The 17053-nt window shown below is 50.1% G+C and overlaps 1 protein-coding gene across 1 annotated transcript; it reads right to left on the bottom strand.

Moving 5' to 3' along the window:
- Nucleotides 1-7117: 7117 nt before the first annotated feature.
- LOC119110224 (protein RER1) lies at nucleotides 7118-15708 on the bottom strand. The gene is made up of 6 exons (XM_037233964.1): nucleotides 15587-15708; nucleotides 14252-14340; nucleotides 13523-13627; nucleotides 12866-12968; nucleotides 9709-9923; nucleotides 7118-7761 (listed from the first exon to the last, which is right to left on the bottom strand). Exons 2-6 carry the CDS (start codon nucleotides 14327-14329, stop codon nucleotides 7675-7677), a joined length of 588 nt encoding a protein of 195 aa, XP_037089859.1. The 5' UTR covers nucleotides 14330-14340; nucleotides 15587-15708; the 3' UTR covers nucleotides 7118-7674.
- Between the last annotated feature and the right edge of the window lie 1345 nt (nucleotides 15709-17053).

Genomic DNA, 17053 nt, shown 5'->3' with positions numbered 1-17053 from the left:
TCCGGTTTCGATTTCCTGTAAAAGGAGTTCAGTGACGGGGCGATGTGGAGCCAACGTTTGGTGGTGCTGGGTGATACACAGGCCCAACGTCCCCGTTGGTGTGCCACTGTATGTGCTCTCTAAAAATTGTATCGCTGGCCATTTTATCGTTATGTCGTCCCTCGGCTCTGCTATTGCAATCCCTCTGGGTCATATTTCAAAAACATTCTGTGGTGAAACCTTGAGAAAACTTCAGGGCCACTTCGTCAAATAAATGCACCACCGACGTCATGAGACGGCAGATTCTGCCGAATACAATTGTCAGCTGTCATGGGTAAGAAGTGCCACTTTCGAGCATCTCCAACCCGCATATCGCGGGGTTGCGGGCTTAAAAGTGGCGCCTCTATCGGCGTGAATGACACATTACACATAACGTTAGCCATTTGCACAGCGGGCGGCAAGGGCCAGTTACTGCGAAGCGCATCAGCTGAAGTTTGAGCCAGTGCGTATCCGAGAAACCCAAGGTGGGCTTCAAACAAAGCCATTGTGTTGAGCGTCATAATGTAGATATCGAAGTCATAGTAAATCGTTTCGTTAAATTCGCGATATAATAATGCCACGTTTGCGTATATGGTTCTCTGAAAAATGTTTCCAGCTTTCGTAGCATTTATTACACAAGAATTTTGACCAAAGGATGTGTTGCAAACATGACGGAACACACACGTCGGAAAAGCAAGGGAAATTAAATATATTACGCTCACAGAGGTGAGTAGGGAGTCGAGTGAGATTTCCTCCGCACGACCGGCTACTTGAAAAGGAAATTCTGATTTATGTAGAAGTGTTTCAAGAAAACCGGTATAACGGGTCAAATCGTACGCGTCCGATCTAACAATCAGTGAAAAAGTGGGATGCTGACTTTGAAAGGATTAAACTTAATTATCAGGAACAAGGCATGTTTTGTTTTTCTGAGATCACAGGAAACTTGTTCGGTCATTCGGCGCTTTGAATTTCATGACACCATCATAGCATTTTGCTCTCTCGTGTTGTCTCCGCTATCCCCAACGAAAATTATTGCTGCCAGTACCAGTGTATTACGTCATTCTGCACCAGTGCGCCACCTTTCGTCCCGAAAAGCACCGTTCATGATCGGCACGGCTCCAGACAATGGCCGTCCACAATCAAAGCAAAACAATGTAAGATCAGCTCAGCAAGTTTACAGAAAGCTCCTGTTTCGCGTACTTACGACTATTCTGCCTATCAGGAGCGCTGCCGCTCCAGAGTGCCCCCTCCCAGAGACACAGATTCGCCTCCACCGACCGGTGTTGGGCATCGTCCTCCTCGTGCTCGTCCGACTCACCGCAGGATTGATAGGCACCTGCGTAAACTGAAATTACGTCAGAAAATTTGCGAACGCTGCGGCCCGTGCTTTCTCTGTATTGTTGGGACGCGAATGGCGTCGCCGGTTGCGGGTAGTTGCTTATGCGATGGGGAACAGGGAACAGGCCAGGTCCAGTGCTCCATTTTTTGCTAAGCTCGAGCGCAGGTGTCCTAGAGACTGTCGCATGCAGCACGGGTCTATGTTAGCCACAAATATGAGCATATCGTTATCACAAGGCAATACATTGCCAGAGACTTGCATGATCCAACACTTTGAAAACTGAATCTGACAAGATCTGAAAATTGTGTTATCACAAGGCTTTATAGTGTGGAAATATTGCCACCACATTGCCAGAGGCTTGCGCTGTCTGAACCTGGCGATTTTTGGTTCGGACCGGCATTGACAAAAACAACAAACAAGAAGTATCGCGGTGTAGCTCCTCAGAGGCCCCGCCCACACCCAAGCAGCAAGAAGGCATGAACCATCACCGGAAGTGCCGTGGCGAACTCGGCCGCTTCGACAGCGCAACCAAACTAACGAAAAGGCCCACGTTTGATTTCTGAAGCGGTAGGCGCGCGGTTGGTGGTCTGTGGAGCGCAGATGGCGGCCTCGCTGTCTATTTCCGCCATCAGCCGGCTAGATGTCTAGCGGCAACCGTGCTCCCCGCGACAGCCGCTGCCGGTGTCGGCCGAGGGCGGCCGTCACCCCATCGCCGCTGACGAACGGACAAGACACGGCGTACACCACCATGGCGCTCGCCGCGTCGCCGACGAGGCTTCGCTCCCTTGGCGACTTGGCATCGCAGGCGTCGAAGGCTAGCTCGCCGTCAGTCCGCATCAACCGCATCTGGCCGTCGTCGAGTCGGGCGACGCAGCCGCCGGCGGTAAACCGCGCGTCATCAGACCGCACGGCCTCGGTCAGCACGTGGCGGCGCAGCACGGTGTGTCGCAGTTGGTCGTCCTGATCGGGTTGCCGACGTCAGGCCGGTGCGCACAAGCGCATGTCGCCGCCGGTGGCGACGAGCACAGTGCAGGGTGTGGCGAGCGGCGTCAGGCCGGTACGCACAAGCGCATGCCGCCGTCGGTGGCGACGAGCACAGTGCAGGGTGTCGCGAGCGGCGTCAGGCCGGTACGCACAAGCGCATGTCGCCGCCGGTGGCGACGAGCACAGTGCAGGGTGTGGCGAGCGGCGTCAGGCCGGTACGCACAAGCGCATGCCGCCGTCGGTGGCGACGAGCACAGTGCGGGGTGTGGCGAGCGGCGTCAGGCCGGTGCGCACAAGCGCATGCCGTCGTCGGTGGCGACGAGCACAGTGCAGGGTGTCGCGAGCGGCGTCAGGCCGGCGTCTGGCTCACTCTGCGGCTCTTCCTGCCAGAGCTTCACGAAACGCCCCAGCTCTGAGTCTGCCGAGCCGGTCAGGTGCGCCGCGATGGCCGGCGCGCCATGCTTGTCGCCCATCTGCGAAGCGGACCGGCGGCGCGTGAACGGCCGGAAGTCGACCGCGCACAGGGGTCGGTCTCCCAACGCCCGCCGAGTCCACCCCCGCGGGCTGGATCGGGGTCAGACAGGGGTAACCCAGTGGTGGGTAATGCCTAGCTGGGCCCATCGACGCCAGGCGCGACAGCGTTTCGCTTCATCCTAGAATGCAATACTATAGTGTGCGAGGTGTCCTGTCAAAGCTAAGCCTGCTGACAGCACCCAGTAATCTGCGAATTCCGCATGGTCCTCATGTAACTCATAAGGCTTCATGCCATCATGTCAGCAGTGCCACCCATCAGATCCAGCAGAATATGCCTGTCAGGTTAGTCCGAGACAAAGGGTTAAACAATATTTGGGGTCAGTCCAATCAATTTGATCACTTCCATGCCCCAGCGTTCGTCCACAAAACAAGGTACTCATTCATTGTCTGGATCTGGATAAAACTTTTCAACCCGTCATATCTGACTTGGCAGTGACCTGCTGGGTTTTGGTAGGCTTGTGGACCATGCTTGGCAGGCTTTTGTGAGCTAAACATTTCAAGAAGGTGATGTCCTTTTTCACAGGTGTATGACTTTTTAAACCTTCCAAAACTTACGATGCCCTGCCAAACGCAAAACTGCATGAAAACTACAGTCTGATTGATATATGGGGACAGAAAGTATCACAGAACAGAGCTAGTGGATTAGTGGAAGTGGAACTAGTGGAACAGAACTAGTGGAAGTGTGACCAGCGATAGAAAATCCATTGCGTGACCTGAGGTCAGAAAATACTGTAGCAAGCCAGGTTGCACAAATTTAGCAACTACACGCATACCTGAAAGTCAGGAACAGCAACCCACGTTGTCAAGGCTCGGGCTCATTTTATTGAGCAGTAGCCAGGTGGGTCATCTACGTAGACACAGCAACAGACTGTGTGTGGCTGTTATTGTCGGGATTGGTACACTACTCGTTTCAGGTCCAAACCAGTCCTCAATGTCAATGTCAATGATGAGCGAAATGATCGCGGAACTTCTACATTCACCGCCTCACTCGCCCTCAAAAGTGGGCGATGGACGTGTCTGAGATCGTCGAACAGATCTTGACGGCGACGAAAACGGCCAGTATTCTAGAGATTTTCAAACAGAAATGTCTCTAAAGTAATTATTGATACCGCTACAATCCCACCCGTTTAAATCAATATCGAGTTCTTCGTGTTTCGCTTAGTGCAAAGAGGGCAACCGGGCAATGCTTCCTCAACATGGTCGAAGTCTTGCAAGAAAGGACATCTCTAGTCTCTAGATTCCGAAGGAAGCACAGTAACTCTTACCAAGGGTAGTTTCTGTTCGAACACTGGTATTAAAGGAAGCAAATCCGTTGAGTTTCGAAAAAGGCAGGACATCATTTCATCTTTTGCTTATAAGTTACGCTGGTCCCCAATACAGCGTTTTTACAATCAACATGTATAGTAAGGTCGTCGCATGCGTTACCTTACCCCAGGGGTGTAGTTTCCTATTCAGTTGGGGAAGTGTTGCGGCCCCCCACTTGAGAAGAGCAGGAGCATGCGCATAAGGTCGCCCTCAAGCGCACGTCCCCCACTTACTAAATTTATTGCATGCGTTGATGAGTAAGAGACTAAATGTTGACAGCCCCAAATTCCAGGGAAACACGTGAAAGCTAGCTCTGAACCTACGACTTGCAATCCATTACATCCACGCCGAACCAATGTGGCGCTGTGTAACCCCATAAGCAGTGCAATTCGCTTACTTGCAGCCCTCCATTAGCCATGACAACAGTCTGACCACACCTCCACGCGGCTGTGTAATGTGCAGCCGCAAACACCGCAATGACAGTGACCTATATATACATCGCCTGAAGTCCGTGACGAACCCCGTGTCGCCGAGGAGGGCACAGGTCACAGAGGACACAGAGGTTTATATAGACATACATATAGACATAGGACACAGACATACGCTCAAATGCATTGACATGACATCCTGGCAAGGTCAAGGACTGGTGCTCATCAACCTGGACGAAGAAACCTTATGGGCCAAAGGCATGTAAGGCGTCAAAACGCTTTCCTCAGCCAGATTGATGAGCATCGGTCTTTGGTTCGATGAGACAATTTTTAAGATAATCATAGGGGCCGCCCCATAGACATCGTTTCTTCGATTATAGACAATGTGAGTAGTTAATGTTTTCATTTATCGATTTGGGTTGACAAATTGCTCGCATGTGATAAGCAGTTCGGCACATATTTGTCGGAAGTAAGTGGAAAATCCCGTTATCTATTTTGCCTAAGAGGTTGCGATCTCTTAGATATTAATGGGCCATGAGGTTTCTTCAGCTAGGCTGGTGGGCATCCGCCTGTGGTTCGATGGGGCCATTTAAAGAAAATCGCTGGTGCCGCTCCTTAGTCATGCTTTTTCGAGTGTGTGTAACTTTCCCCTAGACAAGATAGGCAAACTATGTTTGCATTTCTTTGCTTGGATTGATTGATGTTTTCATACGAACGTAATTCGGCATATATTTGTCGTTAAGTAAGTGAACAATCCCATCATAAAAGTTTGCTAGGCGGTTTTGAACCCTTACATGTAAATGGCTCATAAGTTTTCTTCAGCCTGATTGATGGCCATCGGTTCATGGTTCGATGAGGCGATTTTGAAGAAAATCATACTGGCCGCCCCCTAAAACATATTTTCTTTGGTCGTGTATAACTTCTCCTCAACAAAACAGGCAGATTTTATGTGCACTGTTCTCTTTGGAATTAAGGGAGTACTCAGGTGCCGGTTCGTCCGTGCATGACTTCGGCGTCTGAGCCGTCAAGGCCCCAGAACTAAATGAGTCGTAAGGCGCATGAAGTTCGGCGTCGCAGCAGGACTGGGGGCTGTACGGTCCGATTGTTTTAAAGTAATTTCTCCTGCATCTAAATTAAACTTCTGTATATTGGTCTGTGCCTACTCACATTATGTCTCATTTTGCATATAACGACTGATCTTAAGCATTCTGCATCATAGTTTATGACATGACTCTTTTACTGCATTACCAATCAGCTTATATTAGATTACAAGTCTGATTTCTGTAATAACTAGCACGTGAAGAAGCCATGTCGAACTTCTTGAACTATGTAGCGCACAACGTCTTTCGTTACTGAAGCTTCCACAGCTTGCGCAACATTGCCTGAGAGTCATTTGACGCCCACTTTACTCGGAAGTCGCGTTCGCGGATGCCAATCTGAACGGCCGAGCGGCTATATTCTTCCTGACCTTGACGCCGCCTGGCTGGTGAAATGGCAGGATTTGGATGACCTTGCTATGGCGCCACGCATCCCAGGGCTGTAAACTGCACCGAATGATCTTCAAAATGGCCTCTTCAGCTCGAATCCCATGCAATGTGGGACACCCTTTAAGCCAAACTGACCGTAGGTTTAGAGCACAGAAGGCAAATATCTGTCACCAGGTGCTACAATCACATAAATAATTTGAATGAAGAACACAGCTTGTCCGATTGCCTAAACACACAAATGCAGCCTGCAACGAGGCTTTTGCAAGTGGATCCACACCTAAGCCGCGTTCCCCGTTGGCGGAGTACCTATCTGATCATCTACCCATGGCATCGCAGGTGCGTACGCAATTCACAAGCGGCTATCTTCTAAACCGTAGGAACTGTCGTGGCGCACTTAACTGACCTCATGAGGTTAGAACTTGTGTACGGCGTTTGGTAATTGGGTACGCGGCCCTGACCGCCTTGCGGGCATCGCATAACTGACAATGATTGGTACCCGTGAGCACTGAAGCCAATAATGTTCGAAATTGGGTACAACGAAAACCCTTTTTTCCGTCAAGTGCACAGAAAGTTGTTGGAATCTGTACTCTCCTGTTTAACTTGAAGTGCTTCTTTCGCCACGAGTCGTGTCGCGGTGATCACAGCATGTATGGTACTCAGTAGTGTTAAGTTTTATCAAAGCACGGTCCCCAGTGGTGACACTTTCATCATGACAGCACTGAAACTAGTCCAAAACCTAAGGTTAACGGAAAACGCCAAACTGGCGATCCAGTTTCCCGGCACTGGTTGTAGTTTAAGTCGGAACTTCCCGTTCGTCATAACTGAACTAAACATTCAACTCATACCAAAAATCTGGACAATGAGATCTGACAAAACGTTTTTTTTTCTGACTACGAAAACTTTTATGCAGCCTCATGCCCTTCGCTTAACAGCCCGCTAATCGTCTGTACGCTAGGAAGTAAGCAGCGCGAAGACATGGTGCGGGACGACGGACCCATGCCTTTCCCTTCTATAGGTCGACGTTTCATAACCTCATATATTTTACCGCATCCAGCAAAAATGGGTAAGTGTCACAAACAGTGCACCATCATCGCCATTGCGGTGGTCTACGAACATGTCCAAGTTTCTTGCAACACAGCGGACGCTTCCTAACAACTAAAAAATGCCAACCTGACAAACGAGTCTACGTAAAAAACATATATGTTATTGTTACCAGTCCTCGTGGACCGACCAATGCTCCCTTGCGAGTCCGACGACGTGAAAACAGACAACAAGTGGGTCCGATGGCCTGGTGGGAGACCCGGGTCGACCGTCTGGGTGCCGGCGGGGCGCGGCAGGACGCCGTCACCGCTCCCAGGCCGCGGCCCGGCTGCTCGCGAGGCTCCGGTCGCGTCCGGAGCAGTGGCACAGGGACGCTGCCGTCGCCAGCCGCGCGTGCGTCCATCACTGCAGCCGACACCGCAGCCGCGCCCGGCCCTGCCGTCGCTGTGGCGCGCCGCGCGCGAAGTGTTCGGACCCTGGCGCAGGCGCGGTCTGGCCGGCGGCGGGGTCGGAGCGGCCGCGTCACCCCGGACCGCCATCAGACGGCGTCGGTCGGCGGCGCCACGCTGCTGGCGTACTTGGGCTTGCCCCAGGAGAACGGCAGGTAGTTGTACCGCAGCATGTGCTGCAGGCGGAGAGGGGGCGTCGTTATACCTCAGGTCGGTACAGGCGCGCCCACACGCACGCAAGTAAAAAGTAGGCGTAATGGCGTCACATGTAGTGTGAACGGGAGCGGATGCAAATGAGAAGGACCATAACGGTACAGATGAGGATAAATTACATACAATGCGGATAGGTATCACAGTATCTAATATCAATTACACCCATACCGACTTTAAATACCAATTGACTGAACTTAAGAAAACACAAAGCCGACTTGCAGTCTAAAGCTTTGGGACTTCTGAGAACGCCACTACTCATGCTGACATCAAATGCATGTAAATCGGCAACATTCCTGGAGCGGCGTGGAACAAACAAGGTGATCACATAAGGGAGCGCTGTCTTTTGTTATTAAGTAACTGATGACAATAGCTACACTAATGAGGCCAGACAAGTACCAATGAGACGACCAATATCAAAGAATTTCAGAAAGGCACTGAAAAACGCCTTCAAGAGGGCTTTCAGCGGGCGCAGGTCCACTGTTTTGCGCGTCACTTCACAACAAATTCTGCTTGGGAATTGTCAGGCTATGAGTCCGGTTAGGTCTGTAAATCTTAATCGACGATATCCATATGGTTACAATAATTTACGGTTTACGCTGTAAAGCATCACACAAACGCGAAAAAATGAGTGCATGTGGGCCACAAAGAACAGGATTTGACACATGTACAGTTTCCACGGCTCGATCTCTCGATGTAAGCCTTGTATTCGAGGTCGGTTTTGGAGCCGGTGGCACGGGCCGCTCTCCGGCCCACCACCGAATCATCTCTTGAGCAGCTATACGTCGAACCGTTTTTAGATCCGTCCACGGGCTATAGTGTGGGTACACCCGCCTTTCAGGCCTTCATCTGGCCAAACCGCTGGGATCTGATCTCAATCATCGCAAGCGACCAAAATCGGTCGAATCCATAGTTTGTGCGTGTTTTGAGCACGTGCACCTGTATGTACGTAACGACCTGACTAGCCCTAATCATAGCAATTTGACGTCGGAAATGGGCTGGTGGGTAGCCAAACGTAACCTTTAGCTATAACTATTTCCTGTCTCCTTTCAAAGGCTGCTGCCTTAGCTAACATGTAAAAAGTTTTTTTTACTTCTTTCGCTCGTTTTTGTTTTTTGTTTCGCTGCTTGTTAGATTGAAGTTCGACGACTCGTTCACTTTTAGTTTATGCGGCGTTAACGTCAGATTCTGTTGCCCCTAGCCGCGGCTAAAGCACCCCTGATCGCCTGACCTTGGGTGACGGTTAGAAAAAGTGGTGCTTTGCAATATATGGCATTCGGTACCCATATCTGCAGATCTTGATCTCACAACCCTGCCTGACAAAACAAAAGTGTCCAACAATTTACACAGCATAACTTGTTAACGAATTGCGCTTCGTGTTGCTAAGCACTTCATGACACTATGGCAAGTGGTAGTGCAGATATTGGAAAACTTGGAACACGTCACACTTTTAGGAAGTGTGACGGTCGGACTGGACTGCTAAAGCTTAATGTTTCCATAGATAAATTGCGACTCACTTGGCCTCCAGCCTCGCCAGAAACAACATTTAGGTCTAAACAGCTTCCAATTACAGGATGAACATCCAAATACAAAATTTATCTATGTTGGAAACACTTATTTCTCTACATAACCGACACATTTCACAAAAAAGGACAGAAATACAAACATAAGGAGCCCATTTAACTGGCATTCAAGAAAAAACGTATCGATACGAACAACACAATGTTTGATTTTCATAATGGAAATAATCGGACGGAGGTGACCACGTACTGTACCAGTGCGCTGCCCTGGTTTCAAACTTAACCCTGCTACTCTAGGTTATTTCTGTGACGTTGGCCGTCTTGATGGGCTGCATCTAGAACGCCCACATGAGCTGTCAAACATCCTGCACGCGACAAACATAATGCCCTCACCCTGATCTGGCGCTTCATGGTGATGCAGAATAGCGTTATGAAGTACATAACGAGGATGGGCCAAAACACAGGGATGTTGAAGAACTTGAAGAGGGTGCAGCAGTAGGCGATGGTGGTCGCCTTCATGACGCTGTGCCAGAACTTGAACTCGGGCAGCCGCCGCTCGAACGGCCGAAACTCGTCGTTGGAGCGTGTCGGCAGCATCGGCTCATCGTCTGGTGGAGCGGTAAACGAATACTGGTGACGAAAACGGCATCGCCTCATCGTCTGGTGAAGTGCTGAACGAAATACTGGTGACGGAAACAGCATCGCCTCATCGTTTGGTGGAGCGTTAAACGAAATACTGGTGACGAAAACAGCTTCGCCTCATCGTCTAGTACGGCGATAAACGAAATACTGGTGTTGAAAACAGCATTGCCTCATCGTCTGGTGGAGCGTTAAACCAAATATTGGTGACGAAAACAGCATCGCCTCATCGTCTGATGGAGCGTTAAACGGATGGACGACGACACAAGGAACGTCAGCTGATGATCACGTGAGGTGTCAATCACAGGAACGGTGAGACAGGTAGCAACAGCTCATCTTCAGAGCAGCGCCAACCCCGTATGAACCCTGACATAAGCGACGTCGGTTTATGGCTTGGTGCAGTCGCCCAGACGTAAACAAAGGCACCCTCTGCATGTCAAACTGGAACGTTTAAAGAAAAGCAAGAAATATCGACATAGTTTCGGTAAACATGGAAAGATCAATCACCATGACTCCTGATATATCACTGTAAGAGAACGTAGTGTGTATTCGCCTGGACTCGTCCAAAAACCGACTCGCACCTGCGAGCGTCGGGTCCCCGCCGCCGCCTCAGCGGCTGACCCTTGACCCCCGGCGAATCGGGAGACCCGCGGTCACGTGATGCCCCCCCCCCCGCATCCAGTCAGATGTAGAGCTCGGAAGATAGCGAGGGCGAGGGCGCACACCCCGCACAATCACACCACACCTCCATCTGATTGTAAGCAATCATGCCGCTCTACCAATCTACACACACTCGTAATCGTCAATGAGATCGGCGGGGACACTGAAGCCATACAACTCGATTGGTTGCTAGCGAGCGCGACCGCTCCTCGGTTCTGCGGCTCTCTCTCTCTCTCCTTGTGGAGGATCCGGCCGAGGCGGTGGTAGCGCCGCACCGTTGCTGGACACGAACAAGTCATCTTTGCGCACAACGCACTCATCCAATTCATGCTCATCACAGCACAATGACTGAGAATTCGTACTGGCGCTTGACACTTCATCCCGATCGCTCCAAGATAGCGATAGGCGTTCAGCAGGGTCCGCAACAACGGGGTTGATGGTACGGCAGGCGGATCTGAACCGCCCCCTCCCCCGTGTACTCATGATTCGACACAATGTTTTGTCATCGGCAGCGTGCCTGTGTCGTCCCCAAACTCCTCACCCGCGCCGAGAATTCGGCTCCCGTCTGAGCCTTTCTGCGGGTTCCGCCGCCGCAGGCACCGCACGTGCCAGGGCGTGCCGTCGACCTCAACCACCTGGTCCGATACGACCCGCGTAACTACGCCCTGGCGCGACACATCGGTGCACCGCGTGGCGGGCCCCCGGCGCCGCATCCACACCGCAACGCCGACGCAAAACGATGATGAGACGGGTTCCTGCATCAGCGGCGGTGCGGGCTCGGCAACGCGCTGGCCGGTCGGCAGGTCGGCACGGGCTGCGCGGAATACCTGCGCCATCGGCAGGCTCAGCGAGTTGGCACCGTCCCGCGGAGTCGCATTGTACCGATGCACCGCTTCACTGACGGAGCGCCGTTGGCGGGCGACCATCATCTTCATAGTTCGGTGGTGGCGCTCCACGGTTCCGTTGCCGCCGGCCTCGTGCGCCGCGCGAAACCGCGGCCGAACCCCCCACTTCGCGGCGAATGCAGCCATTCGCCGGCTCCGGAATTCAGTGGTATTGTCCAGCAGAAGCTCAGCCGGCGCGCCGCGTTCTAGGAACACTTGATGCAGATGATCCGTCACTTCTGCCGCGTCAGACCGTCGCAGTGCGCTCCAAATGCTGTACCAGGACGGACTGCAGTCTACGATCGTGAGGTAGAGGCGGCCTTGGCACTGGGTCACGTCAACCGCGAGTCGGGTCCATGTTGTCGGGACGCTGAGTGAGCCGGACCGCCAGCGAGTCGGCGCAGGGTCAATCGAACGGCACACATCGCACTGGCTGACGACGGCTCGCACGTCGGCCCGTGCGACATGTCCGCCGAGGTCCCGTCTGGTGTACCACAGGGACCGGCGGATCCCCTGGTGGCCCGTCCATTCGTGTATGCTTAATCCGGGCACGAACGTCGCTTGCCGTGGGTTGGTGAGCGGCTTCGTGGTCCGCCGGGGGCGCCGCGACTTCTTCCCGCCTGATAGTCGCGGAGACCGAAGTCGCATCTCGCGGGGGTGCCGTGAAAATTTTTGGCGCGGCGGCTGCTGCGGCTAAAGTCGCATTTCGAAGCTCTGCTCGCGGGGTCTGGTCCGTTCGAGTTCCCCAGACCTGCTCTGCCAGGTCTGGGGAACTCGGGTGAGCGCGTCGGCAGGATTGTCTTGTGACCCCACCAGCTGGACGATCACCGAGAGCTGGAACTCGTCGACCAACTGTCGCATGAGGCCAATCCTGCGTCTGATCAGTATCTCCCCCCGCGCCTTTGTTCTGAGACGAGAGCGTCCGCTCAAGGCGTCACTCAAACACTTGAACACTGTTGCCGAGTCCGTGCGTAAGCTGAAGCGCTTAACGCCCCATGCCAGGGCCATGTTCAAGCCACCCATCGCCGCGTCCAACACGGCCATGTTGATGTGGTCCGCCGCCTTGGACTCTGGCCGGAGCCACGCGGCATCCTCGAGAACGCCGCCCTCCGTATCCTCCAGGACTACCCCGTTCGCCACAGCGCCACATCTCGATTTCCCCCGAAAATCACGGCGCCACGCCGGCTCAACTCAACCCCCACCCCCAATCACGTACACTGATAAAACTCGGCTTTGTATGGGCCGTTAGCGCGTGCGTCGCAGACCTGCCCCCTCGACTCCACAGCCGATGGATTACTGAGAGCACGCGCCTCGTCGCTGTCGATGGGAAGGGTCGCCTGAGGGCACATCATGAGAACACGACTTACCGTCATAGGACATTTCTAAGCTTGGATCGATTTTCGGAGTCAGGAATGCTATAAGAAGATTAAGATGATATATCGCCAGGGCGTACGTTACAACATACCAGCCCTGAAACGAAAAATAATGCGTTATTAATTGTCAGCTGATGGTAAGTGGAGCCCGAAAAGGAAATTTAGCCATTTTGGCATAAATTAAATTAGGTGGCATTTAAGGGTTGGGGAACACTGCATTCAGACACTGCAACGGCCAGGTAACTATGCTCAGAAGTGTGTTCAAACTATACCAAAAACATCCAACCATAAATACCTCGTCAAAGGCAAACTGGGATATCCGAAAAAGGACTGCCCATCTTTTTGCTTAATTGCCTTTGTACCAACAAAAATACAGTATAGCAGCACATCTAACCCTTTTAACATTACTGTCACCAAACGCTTTCGAGATTGTGATGCATGCATGACTTTTAACCGAACATATTCCGGTCCCCATTAGAACCGGCTACACCTGAAGCCGGCCGGAGAAGTAGCTGGCTAAAACGTGGCGTGCGCAAAACGCCACTGGAGGCGAGGACAGACCGATAAATTATGTGATCTTGAGACATTGGTAGTTTGAATAGCGGGTCTTAGCCACAACACCAGCTCACATATAGCACAGTCTCATCTCACCTGCATGTAAACAATGCGGCCCAAGAAAAGAACATTGAAGAGGCCTGCCAGGATCCATCGTCGTCGCACGTGAGGCGTTGCATCATCCAAGACCTTCTGATATCGCTGTTAAACAGATTGACATGTCATTGCCATGAAAACACCTTATGTGCCAAAGCCTAATATGGCTTTTGGCACACTTCACATGGAAATTTGAAATACAATAGTGACCTGAGCTCAAAGGGAGAGGTGCATGACTTTTAGATCAATTTACGTGCCCTGGCCTGATTTCCTTTGAAAACATCAGAGGTAGACAGTTCCATCCACAAGCATGACATTATTGAATTTAGCAGTGAATATAACATCACATTGCTTAGTTCTTACTCAGCCCTTTCCCATGCTTCAAGTAGGCTGGAAGGGAAAACATACAATTTCAAGGGCCATGGCTGATATTCTTGGCAACTCAAAAGATGGGTCTCCATGAGCTAAGTCAGCATTTTAAGCACACTGATCTATATGCACTACCCAAACTTTTTAAAGGCATAAAAACACAAAAACTGAAAATGGTATTGCAAGCATTAAAAAAAGAAAAGCAAAATCAGATCAGGCAAATGTCATGCTTACTTATGGAGTGTAAAGGCAGCATTACAGCATGCCACAATGGATATGGGCCAACATTCTTTTAAAAAATGCATAATTTTATATGTGGATAGCCTCAAATCAGAGTGTCAAGTCATTGTAGTCGATTACCTGCCCAATGCTAGTGCATAGCTTGCTAACTGCACCAGGCTCACTGGCTGGTTCCTCTGTGACATCTTCTGGTTCCATCTTTCAGTTGCCTAAAATACACAAAAATCCACATTTAATGCCATTGGAATTCACAGAACATTGCAGAACAGCTGCAATTGCATACAAAAAAAAACTTATTAAAGGGACTTAACATACTTCAGTACACATATAAGCACGTGATCAGAAGACCTGACATCCCATTGGATCTTATTGGTTTTTACCAACCTACATCTTCTAGTTCCACACCTCCAAGTTAATCATGCACATTCTGATATCTTCACAAGCTAGTATGCATACAGTACACACACATAGTTGCTCTACATACAGTACTATTTTCAACCCATAAAATATTAAAATCAAGCATTTTCTGATGTGTATCTGTCTAATCCTGCATCTTTTTGTCACATTTTGGCGGCATTTATTTGCTAAAAGAAACTGCTCACAGCAGCTGATATCTTATGAATAAATATGTTGCAATGCACTGGCTGAATACAGCTTCACTTTTGCCCACATCAGTTGTTGGCATCACAACCTGGACTTTAGGGAATGTCAAATATCATACTATTGGTGTGGGTTGAGCTTTTTGCACATGAAAGTTTTGTTCACAAATGCATTATCATTGATTATTCTGATAGTGCTAAATTATATTTTGACATTCATACTGTTACTTATATTGTTAAGAATTCTGGCACGACAGCGTAAAAAACATGATACCTGTGCCAACAATGTTGCAAAACATGTAAGGGCAGTGCTAAGTTTTATAACATATTTATTGCTGACTGCTATGTTTACTTCCATGACTGGCAATAAGATGACCACTGAGGGCAAAACCTATATCATGGTAAGTGGTGACTAGGGTTGCCTACAAAAACAGCACTGGAATACCTTCCAGCCAGATGTGCCATCATCATTTCTCTGAGATTGAGGGGCAAAACTGAAATACACAAGTGGCCTGACCTTTCAGCATTTATTTTCCATGGGAAGACATACATTTATTTTATTGCTTGTTATGCACACTGCATTGTACAGGGGTTCACCAATACTCAAAGGCATTCATGGAGAACACACATTGTGCAGGTAAAATTGGAATGCAGTTACGGAAAATGGGGGGGAGCATGTATCTCCCACCTCCAGTGGCTACACCCGTGCTGGTACACCAGATCAGATTTTTTCGCAGGGCATAGAGAGGGAGATTGATATTACACCTCTAATGGCATGTAAGTCCACGGTTTGTACCTTGGCGTTGACCACAAGCACGGACAGACATTCCTCAGGAAACACACTGACAATAGATACCTGTGGTTTTCCTCAATTCCGCAGCGTGGCTACGTGAGTTGCCACGACGAGCCTGACTCAACAACCGGAAGGGCTGTTCGCATTACGTGGAAATACCAGCACAGCCGACCCACGCTCTTGGAGTAGGGCATATGCTGTAGTTATAGCGTCTGTTTCGCTTGTCTTGATAGCGCCATCTACGTAACAGTATTGATCTGGTAGCTTTCTTTGACATTTTATTGGAAGTTAAAATGGTAAAGGAAAACTAGGGCTGCGAGCCAGGCATGGGTTAATTAATAAGCAGTAGTACCAAAAACGGATTAATAGCTCCGGGGCCGTCGATACATTGCGCTCACAGTTTGGTCATTTTTCATCCCCTCTTGTTTATGCACTGTTTAGGCTGGGCGACCCAATAGTTTCGCTTTGTTAAGCGCACTCGGATGGGGGTCAAATTGACACCCTGAGGGTTTTTCCGGGATGGTTTCCAAACGGCGCGGCGTAGCCACGTCAAATGGTGCATAGCTGTAGACCATTGAATAGTGGATCGTGCAGAATTAAAAATTGGATTATTTCATCAGGTCGCCGACCTGAGACAGGTCAAAGTCAGGCCATAGATTCAACGAAGTCAATTTCAAGGGAATCGTTCAATCTGATGGAATAACGGAGTGTTAGACGAAGCCACACATCTCTGAGATGCTTTCTTAAGCATCACAACAATTGAATGACCAATTAAAGCCAACTTGTTTTTTTTACTCTAGGGCTTGCTGTTTGGGGTATTTCCTGGTGCTCATTTCGAATGTATTGATAACATGAGCAACATAAGACATCCTTCATGGCCTGTTGTGGGTCATAATAGATCACTGACCTAAAATGACCCGGGTAAAATTTCATTTCCAGGAGCATACTGCCTACCTTATCTTTGTTTTTTTTCCTATGCAAAACTCAAAGCAGTCTTCTATGATTTTGGTCACCATGACCTTCAAGAGGTCAAACAAATATCCGAGCAGTGGTATCCAACCAGACACCAGGGCGCGCGTTAAGCACTACGCCGATGTCCCAAAAAGGTAACGTCCGTTTGGCCCGTACTTGAGCCAGAGGTGCGAACTAAAGACGGGTGTGTTGCATGTTATGTGACGAAGGCACTGCTATTCCGCTTTAAGGCTTGAACACATTTGAAAGAGACGTAGGCATGATTTGCAACCACACCTGGCAATATAGTTCTATGCTGTCCACCCTTCCCCACCCCCTCTGCTCTCCTTGTTACGCTTCTCTTACATTACATAAAAAGCCCTTCCTCCACCATGCGTGGCGTAGAATGTGAATCGTCTTCAATGCGGTTTAGAATGGCATATCTAAAAGATAGCTCAAGATAAAATGAAGCAGGAACAGGAGCCCAGAGAAGGTCGTCACGCCCTTTTGATCCCCTTGCTCTGTTTCTTTAGACGGTGGCTTGAACACGACATCTCTCACACATATACATCGTCGTCT

Source organism: Pollicipes pollicipes, unplaced genomic scaffold (assembly GCF_011947565.3).
Source record: "Pollicipes pollicipes isolate AB1234 unplaced genomic scaffold, Ppol_2.1 Scaffold_7231;HRSCAF=8579_pilon_pilon_pilon, whole genome shotgun sequence".
Taxonomy (NCBI): domain Eukaryota; kingdom Metazoa; phylum Arthropoda; class Thecostraca; order Pollicipedomorpha; family Pollicipedidae; genus Pollicipes; species Pollicipes pollicipes.
The sequence above is the reverse complement of the archived record's forward strand: the minus strand, read 5'-3'. Positions and strand labels throughout refer to the sequence as shown.